This window comes from Paramormyrops kingsleyae, chromosome 10 (assembly GCF_048594095.1).
Source record: "Paramormyrops kingsleyae isolate MSU_618 chromosome 10, PKINGS_0.4, whole genome shotgun sequence".
NCBI classification, from domain to species: Eukaryota; Metazoa; Chordata; class Actinopteri; order Osteoglossiformes; family Mormyridae; genus Paramormyrops; species Paramormyrops kingsleyae.
In genome coordinates this window covers 19,103,091-19,127,549 of record NC_132806.1, presented here as the reverse complement: position 1 = coordinate 19,127,549, position 24,459 = coordinate 19,103,091, and the positions used below count along the sequence as shown (strand labels likewise).

Sequence of the window (24,459 nt, the reverse complement as noted above, 5' to 3'; positions counted from 1 at the left end):
TATTTATCAAAAAAATCTGGCTGTGGTAAAATGGTCTAATTCAAACGCTTGAAATAGTTATCCTTACTAATTTAGTCCAATTTTCACTTCTAACCGTGAGCAGCGTCATTACTTTATGAATAAGGAGAACCGAGATAGGCCCACATTTTCTGTCTCAGGCGTGAGCCAATGAAAATCCAGTATGGATTTCCGCTTAGTTAATACGCAAAGACGGATTGGATACGTTACCGGAAGTGTTTTTAAGTTAGGCAGTTGTGTTTTCAAAACTAAAGCGCGTCCACTCCGTTGATTTTTATGGGGAGTGTGAAACTTTTTAGCAAAATAGTTGTTACATTTTATATATATGTAACAAATAAATCAGAAAGCCAAATAAAAGAGTCTTTAATTTATTCTGCCTTATTGATTGCAGTTTACAGTTTCAGCCATTTTAATTAAAACGGAACGAACCTTAGCTAGTGTTCCTTTAGCCGATAAGCGAATAATCAACTGTACTATGGAAGAAAAGTTAACTGCACCGGCGGATTTCCTGACATCGGGTGTTGCAAGTAAACACATGCGCCGTTATCAGTATTAAGCCGGGTCGGTTTAATGCTTTATATATAATTCCTTTATATATAATACATATATATAATTCCTAATTTCTGGCTAGTACCCTTGGTATCCCTGTGTAGCTAATTAGATTTCGTGAACAGAGTAGCGTTGACGTTTGTTGCCAAGGTGCTTCGCGAGCTTCCAGGGATCAGTCACGTGTGCCATAGTGTACATTACTGCTCCAGACGGGGCACTTGTAAAAATCACCAGAACTAAGAAATACAGAGGCAGCTACTCTTTTTAAGGAGGGGTGGTGTTTTAAATGTAACCTGAATTAGAAGAATACACATACAAAGCTTGTATTTAATTTATTCCGTAATATAAGAAAAATATTTGCCAATGTTGTTTTGCATTACTTACAGAGGGGAAATGTTTTATATAAAAATGTTTAATTTACTTGATACACAGAACCATCAAAAATCTTCCGAATAATAAACGTAATATTGTATCCAAAATATGTAATTTTAGTTTTTATTATTAATTATAAATTACTTCAAAGCATCTAGTTTGTAACAGATTGACAAAGACAGCTGGCAGAGCTTTCGGATATTATGCATTTTTGTGTCTTTAATTTAGCCATTGAAAACTGGACATTCCTAGTACACTGTGCTTGGGTGTAATGCAAACTTCATGTGATCTTGGTCCCTTTATCTGCCGACAGGGCCGGCGCAGCGGGACCTGCTGACTCCCTTACATTTCACCCTTTACTCCAAATCTGCCCCTTCTGCGGCGACAGCAGAGCAGAGTCCAAGGAGGATAAACCCTGGCGAAACAACCTCTGTGCACCCTGGCCACAACAATCCTTGGATTGCGATTGCTGAAGCAAAGCAAGAGATTTTGGAATTGCGACGAGAAAATCAGAGGATGATGCAGTTGCATGGGATCCTTTCTGGGGGACAAAATCAACATCTCCCAGAACCAGTTATGACAAGGTCTAGGTACGTATGGAACATCTCCCAGAACCAGTTATGACAAGGTCTAGCTACATATGGAACATCTCCCAGAACCAGTTATGACAAGGTCTAGGTACGTATGGAACATCTCCCAGAACCAGTTATGACAAGGTCTAGCTACATATGGAACATCTCCCAGAACCAGTTATGACAAGGTTTAGGTACGTGTGGAACATCTCCCAGAACCAGTTATGACAAGGTCTAGGTACGTATGGAACATCTCCCAGAACCAGTTATGACAAGGTCTAGGTACGTATGGAACATCTCCCAGAACCAGTTATGACAAGATCTAGGTATGTATGGAACATCTCCCAGAACCAGTTATGGCATGGTCTAGAGGCGGACATATCCCCCCCAATAATCAGATGTGCTCACATTGTCCCCTCAATATATATTATAATTGCGGCCTTGCCCCTCCCCCAATGTTGACTTCATGGCTATAGCCTTGATATGGAAGATCAGACCACTTTGCAGAAGAACCTGACCGCTCTGAAGTTGATGGAAGTCACCCCTCTTCTCAGTCACCCCTTACCTGCACTTCTGTTTGCCTGTTTCTCCTGCAGGTACTCCGGTTTACTCTCTCAGTCCAAAGTGTAACCAGACGAATTGGTTTCTCTAAATTGCCCTTAGTGTGTGGCATCCCTTCATGTCTGCTGGAATCCTGGCTAACCGTGACCCTCTGCTGGACAAAAGGCTTTGGGAAAAGGAAGAAATAGATGTAATATGTATTTTATTAAGTGTATGTATTAAAAAAACAAAAACAAAAATATAAGATTAAAGGTGAATTACTTAACAGTTCATACTGTTCAGTGTTGGGATATTTTCTTTTTAAATTAGCTTTATCTCTTATAATAATGTAATAGTAATGATAATGTATTGCCATTTTTTGCCAAGTACAGGTACATAGGAATTCATTAATTCCACAATACTTAAAAATATATATTTTTTAAAAATATCGATTTAAACATAGGTTACTGTAATTATGTTGAACATCTGCTTATGAATTTAGGTTTCGCCTGTGTCAAGAAATGTATTCATTCAATTCATAGTGCGTTGTGATATCTGCATAGGGAAACATTTAGATCAGCTGTTCAAAAGAAAGGGAAAGAATTCTTCAGCCAGTCAGTCCTCTAGTTAGTAATCTGATTACGGAGATGCTGCAAAGACCTGCATATCCAACTGCCCTTTAAACATAGACCTGAAATGCTCTAAAAAAAAAACAAATCGCAATACATATCAAAATAATACCGAACTGGCTATTTCCTACCACCACTGCATGCACATTCACTGCCTTTGTCACTAATAGTTCATCTTGTATTCATGCATCTTAGATCAGGCGCTGAAAGTACGCAGTCGTGCAGCAGCCGCATGGAGGCAGAATGGAGGCTGGAGACAGAGAGACTGAAGGCTGAGGTGGAGAGATTGAGGGGGCAGCTGGAAGCCCTAAAGGAGGCATCAGGCAGGCAGAGGGAGGAGATTCGGGATCGGGACAGTACTCTTAACAGGTACGGTTTTACATGATAGATGATTAACAAAGTACAAAAACAAATGTGATATATTCTGTTTTGTGTTTAGGCAGAGCAGTGAATTGCAAAAGGCCCATTCAGAATTGTGTCGCACTAAGACTGAACTGGGCCAGTCTGTAGCTGAACTGAATCACACCAGATCGGAACAGGATAGACTGTCTTTAGAGGTAAGGCACATTATATACCTGTAGTTGTGTATTAGGTACTTGTATATGTTGGTGGTTACGTTTATTTTTACTCTTTGTAATTATGTTTCTCGATATAGCTGAAAAAGTTGAAGAAGGAAAGACGGGAGGAGCGAGAGAGGCTGGAAGAACAGCTGGAGAGGAGCAGGATAGAAGCCCATGCACTGAAGACTGAAATGGAGTTTGAAAGGCAGGAGAAGGATGCAGCTGGGAAGCTGGAGATGCTTAAAATCAAGGAGGAATTTTCAGAGGCACAGAAGAAGTGGAAGTCTGAGGTCAGATTTAAAGCATTTTCTGGGGTTCACACGTTGTAACTAGGGTTGTTAAATTCTGGCAATTGTCAGTTTATTCCCATATATTTATGGTAATTCCCATGGAAAGATTCCAACTTGGAATATTTCCAAAATTCCCCAGCTTAACTTCCCAGGAAATGGAAAGTTTCTGGAAAGTTTCCAGAAATTTACCGCCCCATTGCAACCCTAGCTGTAACTGACATATTGAGTAAGTGCTTATTACTAGTCATAATTAAATGTTCTTAATGCATCTGTAGGGATAGGGGGTTAGTGTAGTTCTCCAATTTTAGCTTGTACTGATTATTTTAATGGTTGAGGAAAATTCTTATGTAATGTATGGGGAGATTATGGGGATTAAACAATATGAAAAGGCTTGGAGGTCTCATGAGGTATATGTGCATTCAGTAGGTCTTGGCACTTACTATATGTCCCTTCCTGACCAGTTTACTAAAAGGCACTGCCTGCCGTTTGTTTCTGATTGTTGTAGGCCTTTATTCTGATGGTACACTAAAATATCACGGGCAAAGGTAACAATCGTCATCTAATAACCTTAAGTGAACCAAATTCCAGGTAATATGGCAGATCTAGGTGCTGTAAGGACTCTAGTTCTTTGTTTCTGTGAAAACAAAGAAATCCAAGGATGGCTGGAATCAGTAAGCATTCAGATAAAATAGCTTTCAGCTGCATTATATCGTGTGAGTTGCTAGGAAATTGACTGGCTCTGAGCACAGAGTAATTTGGGAGAAATTTTCTGTGGATCGCGTTTTTATAGTTGTGAAAATGATCTGCAGATCTTGGTGACCTAAGCGTTCAGGCAGTTTTCAGGAGACTGACAGCCTGAAAAGCAGCAATCTATTGCTGTCTAAAAGCTGTTCCGTATTGCGTCACTATACTCCCATGCGTAATCCCTTCATGTAATTTAATTGCAGGCATGAGCTATAACCCAGGAAACCCAAGTATCTATCTACAGATTTCAGAAACTGCATTTAATTAGAATCTGCTAGGTAATTTAAGGTGATTTAATTACTTTGTTTAAAGAAAAATGAAATAGGGATGGGCTGATAATGATACAGACTCCGATAAAAGAGCTCTTTTTACTTTAATATTTTAATATAATAAATAAAAATCATCTTATTTTTAAACTAGTAAACACAAATAAAAAATGTATGGCAGAAATTCTTAAATTAGGCTACTAGAAACATACATAACATTCTGTTCCACATCATTTGTACATCTTCTTTTAAGCGTTTTTGAGGCATTTGCAGTTCAATATTCCAAGAGAGTATACTGTACGTAAATGGTGATTGCTTAAAATGCCCCACAATTTTTCTCCCACTGGCAACAACGTCACTTAAACAACGGTCTGCTATAGCAAAGAAGTGTCTCACAAACTGTAGCAAGTGCACAAAACAGTCCAAGCTAGTGACTCTCAAATCAGCCATTGCTTTTTTCATATTATTTGCATTGTTTCGCACAAGTTTGTGCATTTTGTTTAGTGAGATTTGCCACTAAACGCTCCTTCCACCTCTCAAAACTTTGTCACTTTCAAAGATTGCAAATCGCTGTGCTGCTAGTTTTTGCTTCAAGTGAAAAAAATCCCAGATCCTCACCTTCTTATCTGCGCTGTTCTTACTGCAAATGGTATGCACATGACGTCACAGCAGACAAAAAAACAGCATTAGCGTTCAGCTTGAATGCTGCAAAATACAGATCTATTAGGGGAAAACCATTGTGCCATTGATTGTACAAATCAATTTAACAAGTAATACGAGCTGTTTACAAACTGCCAAAAACTAAATAAACAAGTATCAGACATGGATCAGTCACATATAGCTGATACCCAATCCGTCTAATAGGTATGGATTGGTGCCGATACCGATCCGAATATAGAATTGGTGAATCTCTAAATTTAAATCTGAGCTTGCCTAAAGCCAAGTTGTCCTACTGTGTATTTATCATTATCACCTAAAGTGTCTTCTGCACAATACTTTCAGAGTTTTCTGTTGTCAACCCAGATAAAAGGACTTGCCAGCATAGTTTGTTTAAATCAGAATGCTTATCTTCACCCATAAAATACTGTTCTGTGTTCTTGCCACAGGACCATCCATATACCATTCGTGAAGAATGAGAAGGACAGGGGAGAAAGAAATGTAATGTTGCATAATTGTTCCTAATGAATTCTGGGGAAGCAGGAAAAGGGTTTCATTACCTAGGCTGCCTGATACAATGGCATCTGGACAAACTTATGTTTGCAAATTTGACATTATTTTTGTTGGCTGGTAACAATTTACTTTGCTTCTGTATTCCACGATATGTTAGGTTTCTCCAAAATAGCCTCCTAAATCTGTGAAGTTGGTAACTGGTTTTCTATCCTCCTCTAACACTGAATGAGACAGACATTATATCATGGATCTTTTTTTTATGTGCTTTTAAATGAATTTGATTCTGCTTTCGATTTTGATGTATAATTGAACCTGTGACCAAACACAATATCCACATGGCATACAAAAGGAAACTGAGGGTATGTGCCTATGGCCGTAATCATTTACTGCTTAGCTCATGCACTGTATCTGGGAAAATGAAATTCAAACCTAAGACTGTATTCTTGAGGAGGCTGCAGTGAGCAACAAAATGGTAGCAATGCATCAACAGTGACACAAACTTTAATAGAACAAAGGAGCACGACCCTTGGAGAACATATGGAACCATCCATAACGCCCAGCCGAGCGCTGACTCCTGCTAGTGATTGGGTTTCTCTGCGGCTTACCGAAGCCAAAAACATCTGCTATGAGGTTTTGGCCAGAAAAATGTCATAGTTTTCTTAGTTAGGCTTTACTAATACCTAGATGGATGTAGACGTGTTCTTAGAATTGACCATTTCAGGACAATGGATGATAACACAATGAGAACAGTGTGATAAAAGATCTCCCCCAGCACGCTGTAGAGTCAGGAGTTTCTTCTGGATGTTTTTGTAAATAAAACATTTTCAGAATAACATCTCTCCTTTGCTATTGAGTCAGGGGAGCTCCACCATTAATCTTTTCTGCAAGGTAAGGTAAAATGCCTCATATATCCTTAAAAACTAGTTTTAAGAAAAATCCTAGCATGCTCACACTAGTGTCCAAACAAGGGTTTCTGCATGGACAGGGTCACAGTTTAACTGGGAAGAGGTTAAATAGTTCACAGTATAACTATATGTTTGGTCTATTTGGTGGTAATTGGAGTTCAGATATTTCGTAATGTCTAGTTGTGGTTGTGCATTTCTCTTTTTTTACAGCTGCTGGAATTGTCTACGATGCACCAGACTGAGGTGTCGGACCTAAAAGAAGCCTGTAGTGACCTGCAGGACAAACTTAATAGCTGTAGGCTAGAGGTAGTCCAGCTGGAGAGGAGCTTGCAGGAGGCGTGTGAGGAGCGGGAGAGGCTGAGAGAGGAGTTGAGGTATATATTTGTATACCTGTGCATCAACAGCCACAACTGCAGTAGGCCTGGCTAGTTAAAGCCTCAATCTACCCAGATTACTGAATGTCCCGAGTTCCTGTGTACTGTTGCATAGCAAATGATGCCCTCGAGCAGTGAAGATAATGACATGAAGGTAGGTGTGTTGTTGAAGTTCTCATTACCAACTGTCTAATAAGGTACCTGCTTGCTGCACCGTTGAATCTTCTTACACCTTAATAGTCCTCAAATAAATTGCACTTGCATGGAAAATTGCTTGTGCTTCAGTGTAACACGTTGGCATCTGATATCCATGCAGCAAATTGGAGAATGCCTTTGATGTTCAGTCAGCCACACTGCAGAGTCTGAGAAATTACATTGGGCAGGTTACTCCAGAAAAATGTGAGGAGGAAAAGCTGGCTGCTGTTGTTGAGGTATGCCGGCATCCGTAAATCTTGAATTCTGGTAAATTTAACTCTCATTGTTCATGCCTCTGTATCAGAACAGTGAATTGTTTTTATTTGCAGAAGCTGGAAAAGCAGAAGGAGTCTTTGCAGGTAACGGCGGAGCTCCTGACTGTAAGACTGAACTCTCTAAATGAAATACTGGAGATGCAGGAGAAGGAGATGGAAGAGAAGGTAAACATTGTTGGTGTAATGTCAACATTATGGGTTCGGTCACATGATAAGATAATGCCAAGGAGAGTTATGTCACATAACTTCCCGGTGTGGTTTTAAGTGCATTTACAAGGGGTGTTTCTCAATATGCATACTTAACCGCACTTATGTTCTCATGTCTTTGTTTTGTATCATCTTCCACTGTCAAAGACCAGTTCTAATACTAAGAACAGAAGTACAGCGGACTGTAAAAAATCCCTGTTGGTCTTTCCCTCCCCCAAATATCAAGGGTACATTGGTTGCATCCTCGCCAAACGACACCAATCTCATGATTCACTGCACCCCAAGTTCATTGTTGGGGGGCAATTTAGCAAGACCGGTCTTGCCAAGTCCACAAGTACAACCATTGCATTTTTGTTGTTGAGAAACACCAAAGCCCTTCATTTAACCTCCTATTTTCTTCTTGATAGATCTCGTTAGATCCTCTATCGAAAGTTAGCTGTAAGGGTCATAAAGTGCTGCGTTGCTGGAGAGAGAAAGTGTTCGCATTATTGGTGCAGCTTCGCTCCAAGGATATCCAGCAACGAGCAGAGAAACACAAGCTGGTCACTACGGTAAACAGTCACTGTCTGTTTGTTTATAACCCTATAAAAGGAAAAAGTATTGACCTGGGGGAAGCAGGGGGGTGTTCCATGAAGCAGAATTTTCCTGTTAAGTGGACAACTTAAGCCAAAACGTGAAAACTATCCAATAAGAAGGGAGATAAGTGACATTCCTATTGGACAGTCCTTACATTAAGTTATCTGGCTAATGAAGAAATCCTGCTATGTCGAATACCCCCCAGGATTATTCAATTGGATTAACTGATTTATCAAATGTCTTATGTGTTATGTGTTTATACTTAGATTTTGATCGTTAATCCATGTCTCACTACAGCTTGCTTCGAGAGGCTTTGCATACAAGCATTTCACTCACATGTATAGTACCTGTGTACTGGTAACAAGTGACGTGACAATAAGTGATTTGACTTAATTTAACTTAAGTTAGAATTCATGTACAATTGTACAATAGGAGTGCTCCTTACCTAAACTTTTATTGGACAGTCGTGACAGCTTGGGTTGTCCCACCCAACTGAGAAGTCTTACTTTGTGGATTACCCACCCCCCAACTTTACTGCTGTACTGATAACAAACAGTTGATGTGTAGATTTCAACGTTGCGAGAGGAGTTGAAGCAGCAGACCTGTCAGACCAGTGTCCTCCAACACAGCCTACTGGACAAAAATGCTGAGCTAGACTTGGAAAGAGTTGGGAAGCGGGTGAGTGTGTGGGGAAGCAGTTCTGGCATGAAGAGCATTTAGGACACAAGGCTTCTGTTCTATGAAGAGTGTGTGTTGACACACGCTTGTAATTCTGTTCCTATATGGTCTGAAATGTTTTTTCCTGCATATCTGTTGCTACCTAATTTAACAAAGCTTTCCTCGTACATGCCAATTTTATTTTAGGTAATATTCTGGGGCAGGTTGTTTTTGGATACTTTCCTTATGTTAATTGGTGAATTACCATCATGTCTAATAGAGAGTTAGCGTAAGTGTGGACCTGCGGCCATTCCTTGCAGAGTGTGGAGCAGGAGTTGGCTCAGATTCAAGATGAAAATGTGAAGCTGAGAGAATCTGGTCATGAGGCAGGAGCAGCTTTTAAGAAAGTCCTGGATGACATTACAAGGTTAAATATAGCCTCATATTCATTTATATGATGTGAAAAGCTGTTCAATATTTTAGTTTTCTTAACATATCTTAAGTAGAAAAAAAATGCCAATTTTATGTCTCCAATTCCTTCCAGCTTTAACAAATGTATATGTTTTATAACTAGTCTTGATTCTTTTTAGTATTGTTGATGATGATAAATTAAATAGCTAAATGAGAGATTTTCTCTTCTAAATAGGTTCAGTTTAGTTTTTGAAGCCAAAGGGACAGAGGTGCGGACTGCTCTGTCTCATCTCTTCACTCTGGGCCAGAGGCTTACTTTCGCTAAAAGCAGAATAGATACCATCCAAGGTGAGTCGCAGGAGAATTCTTTTGCAGTGCATGCAACCTTCATAAAATAATAATAGCATGAAATGCTACATGTACAAAATCGCAAAGTTGTGAAAGTACACAAGCTTTATTGAGTTTGCTGTATGGAAAGAAAATGTGATATAGAACCAACTGCATCTCTTAAACATATCCTGACTAAATAACTCAGGCTTAATATCTGCCTCTCATTTTATTTACATCTGAACAGGACTGTTAATGAGGAAGGAAGCTTTGAGGAAGGTGCAGGTTTCTATGAAACAGACACAGCCTTGTACTGCAAGGTATTTCTGATTGGCTGTAATTCTGCTTGGCCTGCCGGTGGCTCCCATGAAGAGCCCTAACCGTGAGTCACTGGATTCTTCTTCCCGTAGGTCTTCCTCTAACAACCTGGAGGCGGAGCTGGCATGCATGAGTGCAGAGAGGGACCGGCTCATTCAGGAACTCAAGCGGACTCCCAGCCTCATTGAGGCAACACTTAGCGAGGCGCGGCAACAGTGTACGTTCCTGCTTTGCTCCATTAGGGGGCGCTTACTGCAGAGTTTACATCCTTAGGGTCAAAGGGCGGAAGGATTTCCGACTTTCTGATGCTCACCATTTCTGTGTTGTGCTCCGGCACAGTTGGTAGGAGCTCAGTAAGGAAGCTGACTCATAAACTGACTTGTAATGTAGGACAGTACAACTGAAGCATGATCTTCAGCATACAGTAGCACTTAACCATTTATTCAGCTGAGTCTAATGGTCGCTTTTGGTGAAATTCACCAGTAAGCAGCAATAATATTAACAATAATATGATTACCTGTAACAAACACCCTGTCTAAATCCAAGGATGCTCAAAACTGTATATGGTATCAGAGCACCCTTGGTCAATGATTGACTTGTAGTTATGTTAAGGTTTGAGGGTATGTATTTCGGACCCTAGGGTAAAGAGTGTGTGAAGCTTTGGCAAAATGAGGGCCAGATTGATCTGACTGAGGCTTACTTGCGGGGAGAATTTGACTCGTACCTCCAGAAAAAAAACTTCTCCCACATGCCGAGTGAGGTTGAGGACATTGAATCTGATGGGAATGCCGCAATCGTCGCAGCAGCTGTAAAGAACTGCGGCCTGCAGACAGTTGTCACCTTTCATGGTGGTAACCCCAGGACCTGCCGGTGGACACCAGTGGTGAGAGAAGCTGTCATCTGAAAAAGGAGGTCGTCAGGGCAGTGATTGCATGGGGTTCTCCTGAGACATCTAAAGGGTATCTACAGTTCAGAAGGCTGTCGCGGAGGCAAAAGCTTGTCCTTTGGAGCAGTTTGGAGAGGTCGTGGAGAGGGACTGTAGGATAACCTCAAAGATATTTTAGCAAAGTACCTCAAGAAGGGGAAGCATTACCTTGCTTTGCCAGGAGTAGCAGAATGCTGACCAACTCTGGAGACATTGTGAAGTTCTAGAAGTAACATTTTGAGGAACTATAAACTCATTAATTAATTAACCTCCCTTGGATAGCCTATACCAGCATGCTAGGTAGAAGACACCATTTGATGGTGACATAGATTTCAGGAGGAGTAATGCAGACTCTGGCCTGGCTGTGAAATATTGGACTGACTCCTCTCTTGCATAGTCTTGTGAAGGTTTATGGAAATATGCTAACAGTGTATGTGTGATCTATTGAATTGGAGAAGACATAGAGCTGGGTGCCCCAGTCTCTGCATGAATCTAGTACATTTTGTCTACATACTTGGCACAAAATGAAAGGTTTAATTTAAGGTTGGGTGTTAGCCTCTGGCAAGGGGGAAAGTCTGCTCTTAGAGAAGCAGTTTAAGTACCTTGGGATCATGAGTGTGCATGAGTGAGGATAAAGGGAGTGGATGGTTTTGGCAGCTGCACTTTTGTAGGCATTGAGCAGGCTGTCGTATCCTAACCTATGAGCTGTAGGTAATGAGAGGACAATGTCGTCTGTGCAAGTAGCCAGAATGAAGTTTCAGTTTCACAGCTGGGTTTTGGGGTTCACTCTCCGTGACAGGATCAGAAGCTTAAAGATACCAGAGGCAACTCAAACAGAGCCCACTCCTTATCAAGAGCAGTCATATGAGGCGGTTCAGTCGTCTTTCAAGGCAGTTCTTCCGTACATGTCCCACTGGGCAGCGGCCCCAGGGCAGACCCAGGACATGCTGGAGGGATTATGTCACAGCAGATTAGGTAATGGTCTGGACTGGCCTGATTGGCACACTGCCTCCCTCTGAGATCATGCGTCAGTCTGTGTGTTCTACCTAGCGCCCTGTATTGTCGTGGATATGTACCACCTCCCATACTGGGTAAGCGTTTGGCGGATGGATGGATAACAAGATTAATAATGGCATATTTTGACTATATTTTTTCTGATGTAATTTCAGTAATTCCTGTTTATTTCACTGGCATCCTGTCCAGGGTGTACCCCAGCCTTATGCTGCCTGGGATTGGTTCCAGCCCCCCCAAAAGACACTGGCCGGTATTAGCAGTTAAAAGATTTATTTTGTCTTCCAAACTTAGATATATATTTGATTGTAATCTAAGGTCTTTCCAATCATGCAACTGCCTGAAGAAAATGAAACCGAGGAGGTCAAGGTTTCTGTATCAAAAAGGCATGGCTGCCTTATGCTTTGAATTTTTTTTCTGGTACTTTTTGTATTTGCTTTTTGTGCTGTAACATTTTTTATGATTTTCTAAATGTCAAAATGGTACAATGTCATCAGTCAGTATTGCTGTTTTGAAAGTCAAGTTATAAATCTTTAATGTCACCTCAAAGTATTCAATTACAGTGAACAGAACGCAGGCCACTGAGTGAATCATCTTCAGTGCATACTAATTCAGTCAGGTGAATGGAGGTATTACATTCTGTTTCTTTCTTTTAAGAATTTGACCATTATTTAAAATATTCCACAGCTGTCATTTTAAAAGTGGTGATTTGAGGGCCTTTCTGCTGGCCAGCATATCGTGTATATTTCTTGAGCAGTATGGTCAGTGTGCTTCCTGCCACGTGTGTGTGTGCGCGTGTGTGTGCACGTGTGTGCGTGTGTGTGTGTGTGTGTACACTCTCCCCGTGCTCAAATGGGCTTCCTTAAAAATGTATGGTTTGGTAAGCTGGTCTCTCTAAATTATGCGTAGTAATAATTGTGTGCCCTGCTATGGGTTGTGTCCTCTGCCTCCGGCTGCCAATTTTCTGGGACAGTCTCCAGTCTCACCGGGACCTTTTTCCGGATAAGTGGAAAAGGGAAGGGTTTATAATACACATGGCAGACCTTGACGAACTAATAAGTGAGATGTACTATGATATTTGCCCGGGACTGTTTTCTAGCCATAACCTGTGAGTTTGCTAAAGGGCTGGTGTCTCACTCTTTGGGTTAGAAATCTATGCCTGAGTCCAGAAGGTCATTGGTTCAAATCTCATGACCGGCACAATAATCATATCACTGTTGGGCCCTTGAGCAAGGCCCTTAATCCCTGAGACTGCTCCGGGGGCTCCTGGTAAACTGCTGACCCTATGCTCTGACAACAGGCTTACTGTTTATTTGTGTATGTCTGTGTGTGTCTCGCACCACGATGGGTTATACGCAAGCAGAATGTTTTTTTTTTTTTTTGTACTTGCTATCTGTACAATGGCAATAAAAACATTAAATTCTAAATTCTCAAAATTTACATCGGTTTATCCGGAATTAGCATTTGCTGCGTTGTTCTGAGAGGCTAATTTACAGCACCGGCTGCCGCTTTTTCTCTCCTAGTTGAGTCTGATCTGAGGCAGCTGAAGGCAGCACAGCAGCAGAGCCGCGGGGAGGCCGCGGAGTCTGGGCGGAGGCTGCAGGAGGCGCTGCGGGAGCTGGAGGAGCTGACGGAGAGCATAGCCCAGCTCCGTGCCGAGCTCAGCAGCCAAGAGGAGCAGAGTGCCCGAGGTGAGGGGGAGGCCGTCCGGACCACATGTGGAGGACCCTGCTGTAGCCACGCTGAAATGACTCACCGAAGGTCTACCTTATATGTACAGAAAGTTTATTAATGGATGCTGGTTATTTTGGAATGAGTGGATGAGCGTATCTGCTTGTGGAATACCTGCAACGTTTCCATTTAAAGTCTCTTTCTGCTGCATAACTTTACTTTGCCAAAGTGGTAGATATTTTGCTTTGCTGAATCTGGATTTTTATGGCAGTCCTGAAGGAGAAGCTGGCAGAGACAGAGAGCCAGTATGCTCAGCAGTTTAGCGAGATGGAGGCCCAGCTGAATGCAGCCAGGCGGGAGCACGGCAAGGCAGGTAGGCCAGTTTGAACTCCTCAAAAGGGAGAAAAGGCGCAGCTGTGGCAATGCTCTCTGTAGCAGTAGTACTTGGGGTGGGTGTGAATCTGTGGGTTAGGACTCTCTGCCCGTCATCAGAAGGTCGCCGGTTCAAATCCTGTGACTGGTAGACTTAACCCCAGTTGGTCCAGGGACACGGTCTGACCCCTGCTCTCTGATCCTCATTGTAAGTTCCTTTGAAGCACAGTGTCTACTGTGTGAATGTAAATTTGTACTTAGAGATCTGGCACAAAGCACAGTGGTGATAGTCCTTTGATTAATATTCATTAGTCCTGTTTCTTAAAATTGCAGTTGCTGTGTATAGTGTATACATTATCACTTTGTTAATGGCAATGTATTATAAAGGTTGCACTCTTTGTTTCTGTAACAATAGCTCATTGTCTAATAAAGTACATTAGTTATTGTTATTTTAACAGATTGCTAGTGTTAGTATTTTTTGTTTTTCGTATGTAATAAGTTTAGCTGTTAGATATTTTATCCAGAACAAAATGTTAAAACGTGATGAGTGTTACATACCAGCATGGTTTCTGCATTATATTTTACTGTGGATTAATGGGTGTTTAGAGAACTGACAGGAAATAGACCAAAATGATCGCCTGGTTAGATAATCCCTGTTAAGCATGAAGGTGATGAGCAGATAATGTACTGCTCTGTGTTTGACCTTCCCTGCAGTGGTGACCCTGAGACAATTTGAGAGGCAGGCTGAGAGGGAGAGAGAGCGTGACAGGGAGATCCAGTCGATACAGAACCGTCAGGCGAAGAAGGAAATGCAAGATTTACAAAGGCGGCTGCAGGAAACAGACCGAGATCGAAACCTACTTTTGGTAAGCTGATATCATACTCCCCTTAACAGCTGTGCTTTGAAAAAAGTCAGCGGCTGTCTTTAGATGACAGAGGACCAGGTCTAAGTGACACTTTCTATTTCTAGGCAACAATACGTGAAAATGGGCTTCTTAAGCAGTACAAGAAGGCCAGGACTGCAGCACTTAAATCGTCGCAGGCCCTGGGAGAGGAGGAGCTGCAAATAGGCCGTGCTTTTATTTCAGACACACCACCACACATGAAAGGTTGGCATCTCATCCTACTGATGAGTGAATATCCGTGGGTATCAGTGACCCCCCCCCCCCCCATCATCTCTCTGCCTCCCTCCTGTATTTCTCACAGATTCCTTGCTCTCTGTTCTGGGCGACCTTCAGGCTTTGAGTGCCGCGGTGACCAAAGACAGCGATGGCTCGGGAGAGGAGGACAGCAGTGCCCATGCTCCTCCTTAAAAGACCTCACTACAGTTAGCTTAAGGAGTAATTCACTTGCAGCCACTTGATCCTTTTGGAGAAACAAAAATTATTATATTTTTGATACATTTTGAATAAAAGTAACTTTTCCACGGACTGTGTGTATTATATTAACTATCTTCTGATACTCCTCCAAACACCAGCATCCTGCTTATGTAACTACAGTCGGCTGTTGCCATGGTGAAGCCTCGGGAACACGACGACTGACCAGGTGTCTCCTCCATTTTCCTTTCATCTTATTACGTTTGTTTGTTCTTTTCTTGTTCGGGAACGAAAACCCATCTTCGCTTCCTGCTCTCGTTTGTTTTTATGATCAGTACATTTCAAGAAATTAGAGATTATTTTAAAACTGAAGCACTTTGGTATTTAGGGAAGTAATGAAGGAATGTTCTTTTGAAAAGTATCAAAGGTGGCTTAGTGTACACATAGTAGATCACAGCAGGGTTGTCATCCCAGTGTTTCAGTGGAGTTTACTGTAACACTACTTCATGCATCTCTAAGAAGATGTGCTCTCATCAGTGGCACTGCACTCCTTGATGATCTTATTAGAAATAAATGTATAAAATCAGTGCTGTATTACTCATGCATTTGCTCTAAAATTCTACAGTAAGAAATGTCTAAAATCAGCAGTGACATTTATAACTTCAGGTGCAACTGTAATGTAACTTGCATAATCATAAATTTCTTTGAGGCTGCTTGTATGTTCATGGAGCTGTCTGTGTCGGGGGGGGGGGGGGGGGCGCCAAACAAAAGTGCAGGAATATGCTGCCAGTTGTGCTTCATTCTTTACGGCCAAGAAATGCTGAGTGTTTATAGATGCCAACCAGTGGTAAACTGCACTGCAGTTTCCTCCATTTGCTGGAGGAGATTAAATTGTGTTACAGATGCTTAGGACTGGTCATTGCCAAATGTTCTTGGTTCATTTGCTTTGTAAACATGGAGTTGACATGGGGAAAAAAAAGGGACATTTAGTGATAGGAAAAATAAGTGAGAGCACCTTGGTGGCATTCGATGTGCGTTTAGACTGCGAAACAGCCATAGCCAGTAATATAAAAGATAATGATTGACAAGTGTTCAGTGTTGCAGGGGTACAGATTTCTTCAGCTGTGGATCTGGTTTGAAAAGGAATACTTTCCCAATGAAAGGACGATTTCTGAATCATATTTGGCTAAATCCTCGCAGGGTTGGCTGATGGCCAAAGGAACGAAGTACTAGGACCTATTGCCATTAATCATTAGAACTATTCAGGGTGTTCAGATTATATGAGCCCAGTTTTTACCTTCACCCCTCCCACAATCTCTTTCTGAAGCTCTAATCTTATGTGATGCCCAGATCAGCTTCTTCCTGCTCGTGCTACACATACATGCTTGATCAAAGCTATACTCAGGGATTGACATAACTGGTACGCAAGTACGCAATCACCTTTAAAAACGATTTGTGCGACAATTGATTGTAAAAGCGCGAATGCGTACTTATTTTATGTGCATTTGCGCTGCTATGACAAGAAAATACCTTGCATTTTGACCCGTATACCCCAAATGAAGTCGAGTTGGCATATAAAGATTAAAATGCATTATATTTTGTTTTCATAGCAGCGCAAATGCACATAAAATAAATACATATTTACACTGTTAACACAATCGATTGCCGCTCGTATCGTTTTTAAAGGTGAATGCGTACTTGTGTACCAGTTATGCCAATCATTGACTATACTGTTAGTTAAAAAGGGTGTCATTTTTACTTTTTTCCACTAGATGTCAGCAAAGAACCATAAAGAAACGAAGACCTGCTAATACAATTAAAAACAGTAAAAATTTGTACCTATAGATATTACTTATAGTCGCATCACATACATTAGCATATTGTACATGTATGGGGCTACCTTTCAATTATATTTAACATTGTATCATTTGAGAAGGAATGTTTCAAGCAGTTGACAGCCTCAGGGACTTTGGGCCTGTGTTTGAGTCCCTTAATGCACAATGAACCTTAATGCACTTACTCACTTGTACGTCGGTTTCCACAGAAACGCCTGCAAAATTAGTGAATATAAGCCGAGCTGCTGGGTCAGAGTGGGCGGCTGGATGTGTGCAGGGTCCACAACACGATGGGACAGGACAGGAGCAGCCGGCCCAGAGAAGCTTCCAGACAAACTTGCTGCATCACTAGGAGTGAGGAGCTGAGGCTCACAGCAGGGAATCAGCAGATACGTAACATCAGCTGAAGATGCAGTGACTGTGTTTTAGATAGCCATTAGATAGCCATTAGATAGCCATTAGATAGCACTTAATGCACTTATTTGTAATAAACGGTGATCACACTAGTGCAGGCATTATAAAAGAAAATCATCAACGTATCATGTGCAATTTTTACGATGATCAACTTAAGTGAAATGAAAAAATATATGGATTCTAAGATAAACAGATGAATGGGCATTTAAACATTTAAAACACACAATTACATAAGTGTAGACCATTGTGTTTGAACAACTAATTTTATTAATGAAGTAAAAATGGCAGAAGAGTAGAAGGTAATGCTTACCAGGCTTGTCTGCTCTCAGGCGTAGGCAGTCTTGTTTGGACCCTGGTTCCTGTGCGCCGGTGTCTTCATGGCTCCCACCCTAACGAAGGTGAAGCGGTGTTGGTGGACATGGCCGCCAGGGAGCAGTTGAGGAGCATGAAAGCGAGTATGGCGTCAGAAACAAAGGGGTAGTGAAGGACGGAGGCGGGATACTGATGTGCTTGTAGCCCCTCGGAACACTGGATGGGGTGCGGCCCCTTGCCGTGTTCTGCCGGGGGGAGATGTGGCCACTTCCTTCCTGATCTCGCACGTCCCGCTGAGCACGCAGGGTGCCGGTGGAAAGGCGAGGAGAAACCTGCGGGCCAAAACCCTGAGACCTGCGGTATCATCTCTGAGGTGTGAAGCACTGCCACAACTCGCCTGAGAATGTCTCCGTGCTTCACTCTGAAGCATCGCTGACACAGCGGAACGGCAGCTTTAAAGAAACTCGGGTTCCAAGCCCCTTTCCAGTTACCAGGAATTAGCCATCGAGCATAAACAAACCATAATACAAACTCAACATTCAACGATACAGGTGGTCCCCGGGTTAAGATAGGCTGACTTACGGACGACTCGTACCTTCGAACGGACTGCTGTAAAGCCTATTACATTACAAATTCCTGTTGAATACAATAGTTTGTCAAAATGAACGCAAGCACTGCTTGTGAAAACATCGCACAGCTTCAGAGGTTTATCAGCTTGAGGTACAGTACTGTACCGTATGTAGTTATTTATAACTGTATAATCATTATTGTTATTATGTATTGTATTATAATTTTTCAGATTTAAAGACAAACTTGGAGAACAAATCTTGTTTGTAAGCTGGGGGCTGCGTGTTTATCCACTGCTGGGGGGCATACATGATCCCAAAAAAAATCTAACATCTTCAGTTATAGCCAGGGAACTTACAGCTTGAGTAGGGTGTCTACTTTTGTGGTGTGTTTCTTGTATTTTTTATTTGTATAACCTGCAGTGTTTGGGCCCAAACCAATTACTAAGATTTCAGGTTATAGTACATTGCTTGTGCTTATCAGCATTACGCAGGAATTAATTTTGATTTCAGATATAAAGTATGCCTAATGATTATTAGCTCAGTCAAGAAATGTAACTGGACTTGTATTAAATTTATCTAAAGTCATTTTATGAATATAAACTGACCAGTAGCTTACTAGTATGTTTTGCTAAACGTTACAGTTTTTTTTATCCAATATTACATATTGGATAGAATTATTGTCAACATTTATACAGACACTCCTCTACTCACGAATTTTCAGCTTACGAACTTTCAGACATATGAACGAAGAGGACTGTAAGTCTAAATTGTGTTCATTGGGCTCCCGTTTCCTGTCCACAACATAATTTTTTTTTTCTTTGCGCCAGTTCCGCCTAATATGACTTCTGGCCGCTACTCCCGCCGCGCAGCAGCGTAGCGTGCGTACTCCCAGCATCCTAGTTCTTTGTACTTGCGTATACCCTTAAAATGATGCTGAATAATGACTTACGAACATTTCAAGTAACGAACGACTGGTCGGAACGTATGTCATTCGTAAGTAGAGGAGTGTCTACTTGTATATACAGTACCAGACAAAAGTCTGCTACTGTATATACAACCTTAAGCACACTTTGAGGTTATATAGTAAATATAATCTTGTGAACAAGGAAATTGGTGGAGTGCTGTGACAGATGACCTGTCCCCCACAATCCCCCCCCCCCCACCTAAACCCTACAGAGCTGCTTTGGGATGAGTTGGATCAAAGAGTAAGAGCAAGGTACCCAACTTGTGCCCAGAACTTGTGGAAACTCCTTTAAGACTGTTGGAGGAGCATTCCAGGTGGCTACACCTGGAAGCTGGTTGAAAGAATGCCAAGAGTCTGCAATGCTGCCATCAAAACCCAATGTGAACATTTTGAAGAAGCTAAAATTTAAGAAAAATTTGAGATGTTGAACACTTCTCATTGTTACTATATTTGATATGCATTACTTTACTGATTCAAGGCCTTTTACTATAAGGTAAACAGCTAAAATAGAGACAGATGCTTTAAAAGCTGGTCTGTCCAGATGTTTGAATTATATTGTATATATACATTTATTTTACTCAGTGTTTTATGTGCCACAACTCAATAAGTCAAACTCTGTCCGTGTTTACGGCCCATCAAGTTTCATTTAATAGGTGAGGACACATTCTCAGTGAAGTGTGTTTCTGAAATGATCCGACTGAAGGCTTGTTGAAAGCTCTAACTTAATGAATTTGTAACTGAAATACATATAATTAACAGCTATTTCATATAACACTATTACAGCCTAAATCCCTCTAATGATGCAACGAATTTGGTTTGTTTACTTTACACCAGTGACATGTGAGCTCTGAGTCGTCACAGCAGTGGAAATACAGACTCAAGGCAGCACATCTGTCACAATGTGCAATTCATACTACACTAGTACAGAAAGATAAAAGTTTAAAAATGGGAACGAAAAACAAGTGCTGCTCAAAAGAATGTCATGCTCCCTGAATATATGGATCAGGATGGAAAACTATCCATAAATTACTTTTTATCAGTGTGGTAACCATCAATTGCTGATGGAACCAGAACAGACAGTGCACATCCAGCCATCACTGATAATGGAAACCAGTGGAAAATGTTGGACATTCTGATTTTGCCTAGTTCTATATGTCTCTGCGTTAAAATGGGAGGGGCTTGCACTTCAATTCTTTAACCAACCACAGTCTCCATTGTATGACATCACATAGGTCTATTTTTTTCTCATTTTCAAACTCAAGGCTTCCAGCCATCAAACGTGGGGTAGTATGTGGCTCAACAGGCTAAACCTCTGTTCCTCAGGCAGACATTTCAAGCTTTGTTATTATTAATTATCGTCATTAAACAAAGACGCGCCCTTACGTTGCTCCATACAGCCTTTGCAGGTAAGCATGTTCCTGTGTTGTGTATCTATGACTGTCCGTTAACAAACGGCACGCACAATAAAATGGGCAGTTTATCAATCTGTGCACCTTGCTGCTTAACAGAAAACACTGGTTTTAATTCATGCAGAGATGTCATACAATAAAGACTGTGACTGGTTAAACCCAGGGTCACATTGAACTTGAGAAAATCAGAATGTGCAGAAAATGTCTGCTAAGTGCCTTCTGAGTCTGTCTCCCCCTCCTGGTCATCAGGAAGAGTAACATGCAGGCTGAAATTGGCCCGAGCCTGTCACAAAAACAGGATGTTTAAGGAAATACAAATAATTTTTAAAATGCGCTACTGGAAAATATATCAAATACAGAAAACAGGCTGGAAAGCATGTTAGCTTTCTATGGTATTTTCACAAATTAAGGCTATAGCAAATAACCCAGAAATTACTTTCAATGGGATGATTAAATAATTCACTAAATGATTAAAATTCAAGTCATTTTTTACAAAGCAGTCCCCTAGTGAACTCAATGCTGAATTCAGCAAAGTAATAGACAGAGGGCATGATATTTGATGAAGGCTTTCAAGACAACTGCGACAAGACTGGGAAACGGCAAACGGTGGAGCTTTGGCCCATCTGTGTATGCATAAAGAAATCTGAGTTTAATTTGAATATTAGCATATAGGAAATCAAATGAAATGGCAGTAATCCAACTAATTCCAAAAACGATAAACTGGGATAGGTCCAGCTTCTTCCTGGAAGGAAACCCAAGATGTCTGGCAGGAACTGGAAAGTTTACTGGGCACCCGGCAGGAACTGGAAAGTTTACAGGGCGCCCGGCAGGGACGCTGCTCCATACTGTTACAGGAATCCTCAACAGCCGACCGCTACTCCGCTCCACATGTTCCCTTCTCATGAATGTCGCTCAAGAATTTTACCATTTGTTTTCTCATTTAGTAAATTACAAGAAATAAAACAAACTCTTTAACAGAAGCCAGTAAACTCTGTTGACTATAAATACTATGATGAGTAATTCTGTAAATAAGCCTAATAGCAATTATGAGTCAGAATTAAAAATAAGGAAATAGGCTTGTGGAAGCCATTAGTGGTTGATAAATGTTTCTGACCAGTAGTCAGAGAGTGAGTCTCTGTTGGCGTCAGCCCTGTACCTCATCTCCCAGTCGTAATGACACAGTGTCATATTAAAGAAGTAGTGTTTTCCCACTTTTCATTATATTCTTCTGATTCGTTTCCCCTCTTTGGACATTCTGCATCTCATTTTTTAACAACTTTTACGTCTCATTAAACACTTTTAGTCCCAGTGTTTTTAACCTGCCATAATATCTCATCAAGCTGCCAGCTGGATATATTTCAGCTACATATAAGGGGGAATTAAAATACTGTATAGTGAATTGTTTTTTTTTTTTGCTTATATCAAACTACATTTAAGAAGGAAAGGTTTCAGTATCCCGTGAAAACAGAGCCCTTAGATAAAAACCCAGTCTTTTGTTTGACCCATACTTTTGTTCAAAGACATTATGATGCATTTATAGCAAATTTTGCCTTTTTATCATCATTAAAACAAATCTTTCCATAGGTTGTTCCCATATCTTCCTGGGACAGTCCAGTCCAGAATAATTAGCTGGAAGATGGATGGTTGGGATAAAGTGCTGATTAAATCATATTCTAGACAATTACCATACATTGTTTAAAAAAAATTAAAGGTTGGCGAAGGACCTTAAAATCTTTGAGTGCTCCGTTGATTAAAACAACTCACATGTCAAACATTTAGATGAAATGTCTTTTAATTCTAGCTGTATATTTAGAAGCTGGATGGGCAGAAGAGACTTAAGACACTGATGAAAATCTAAGCCATCATCTAATCTACTGTAGATGCAGCCAAGCCAGTGTCACATGTTTTATGAAGTGAAAAGCAGAAGATGAGAAATATCTCCAGGGCAGTGATCCACAAGCCTTAACATGTGCAGTGTAATACAGTGATGTACTGTCCACTGCAGGTTTTAGCTGTTTGCCAAGATGCCACAGGTGTAATACTGTTTCTAAAGTCTCGGACTTGAAGCTCTTTGTCTGTTTGACCTTGGGATCTCCTTCGACGTGTCAGAGCTGCAAGTGGCTTGACGTCCCACCGCCACCCTACCCCCACCCACCCCCCGTGTGGATTCTCTCCTCCTTCCCCTTCATTTCATCCCTAGACTTTGCTGTCTGTGGAGCAATTCTTCGGTGGCGTAACAGCGTGCAAAGTGGAGGGGGGACAAAAGAGGCGAGCTGCAATGTGTTAACATCCAGCTCTCAGACACACCATGTAAAAATAAGAAAAGAGTCACCGTAGCGTGAAGATCAGGCCAAAGACACAGGCGTGTGGAGGCTGTCCCGGTTTGCCTCTGATTATAAGCCATCATCTTTGATTTGAATCGGGCCACAAAGAATCACTGCAGCCAAGCTGGAGAGGGAGTGAAAGGTTTGCCCGCTAATGGCAACAGAGAAAAGATTAGAAGTAAATGATCGCTTTGGTCCTGCTGCGATGCTCGAATCTTCATTCGGAGCAAAGACAATCAGTCTGGATGTGGATTCACATTCTATTTTTGGATCGCAATAAAGAAAACAAAAGCCAAATGAGTCGTTTGTTAACGAGGCATTGTCCTTTGTGTTAAGCCGGAGAACGCATTAGTGCGTTCTGTGGCCAGACGTGCAAAGCTGCTCGTGTGGATGTGAAAGCTGCTCGTGTGGATGTCCTGCTTCTCTGGGATATAGCTTCATAAAAACAGCATCAGGGCTGGCAGAAAGCATCTCCACGCAATCTAGCGCGGCTTTTCAAAAACCCACAAACTGTCACAGTGACATCGTTAAGAACACTGCGACTAGCAAAGTGCTTTGTCTTCACCTAACAAACGACTGCCGTTGTCGTTTTAATACCCATAACACCTTAGAACTCTGAAGGCTGACAGCTCGGCCCGTTCTCAGATGACTTTATTATTTTGTTTATTCCTGCATTTAGAGGGATTCCTACATGCCAGTTGAGAGTGTGACAGTAATTAACAGGGTGTCGACACAGCGCAGCCTTCACATAAAATGACAGCGCAGCGACTGGGACCAGGAGTATTCAGCTGCCAGTGCCTCAGACATTTTAAAGGTATATTGTATCACCTCAATACAGACCTGAGGCAGCAGTAAATAAAAAGGCCTGTCTTTTAGATGTGACTTTGGCTCTTCCTTTTAGCTGTCAGGCAATTTTGTGACATAATAATGAAAACCTTTTTAAACAGCATGAATGCTTTCCTCATTTTAATACATATAAATTTGTATACATTTTTGAGTGTTTTCTTTTATATATACTGACGATGAACTGGTCAACATTCATATTTGCAAAAGTACTATTGATAAAAAATATTTAGCCATGTTGAATTTATAACGCATAAAAACAGAAAATACCCCACAACCTTGTCTAGGATCCGCAGTTGGAAGATGAATGGATGCAAACAGAAAATAAATTTTACTCATATTATGATGTCAACTGCTGATGTTTTGTGTGTTTGAAACTGCATTAAAACTTCTTTACCAAACTGAATCTGGATTCTGTAAAAAAATTATTTCTACAACTCTACATCCTGACTGAAAACAATTGTACGGCATGGCAAAGCTTGTCATCTTCCCTAACATCTCTTCTTTCTAGTTCTGGAGATGAATTTGTAAAACCACAT

The 24,459-nt window shown here is 41.2% G+C and overlaps 1 protein-coding gene across 6 annotated transcripts; it reads left to right on the top strand.

Annotated features, from left to right (window-relative positions):
- The first annotated feature begins 236 nt into the window (after positions 1-236).
- cchcr1 (coiled-coil alpha-helical rod protein 1) lies at positions 237-15,364 on the top strand. 6 transcript variants are annotated; one of them, XM_072717448.1, is made up of 19 exons: positions 237-545; positions 1,253-1,529; positions 2,876-3,049; positions 3,120-3,237; positions 3,336-3,530; positions 6,826-6,989; positions 7,306-7,420; positions 7,514-7,624; positions 8,074-8,217; positions 8,810-8,920; positions 9,220-9,326; positions 9,546-9,658; positions 9,885-9,957; positions 10,048-10,172; positions 13,415-13,582; positions 13,834-13,935; positions 14,649-14,800; positions 14,905-15,043; positions 15,141-15,364. In XM_072717448.1, the coding sequence occupies exons 1-19, from the start codon at positions 494-496 to the stop codon at positions 15,245-15,247; spliced, it is 2,547 nt and encodes an 848-aa protein (XP_072573549.1). In that variant the 5' UTR covers positions 237-493; the 3' UTR covers positions 15,248-15,364. The 6 variants fall into 6 exon arrangements, with proteins under 6 accessions (XP_072573549.1, XP_072573551.1, XP_072573552.1 ...); XM_072717450.1 differs by having other exon boundaries at positions 238-579; XM_072717451.1 differs by lacking the exons at positions 237-545; positions 1,253-1,529 and adding an exon at positions 1,741-1,793.
- Positions 15,365-24,459: the final 9,095 nt, after the last annotated feature.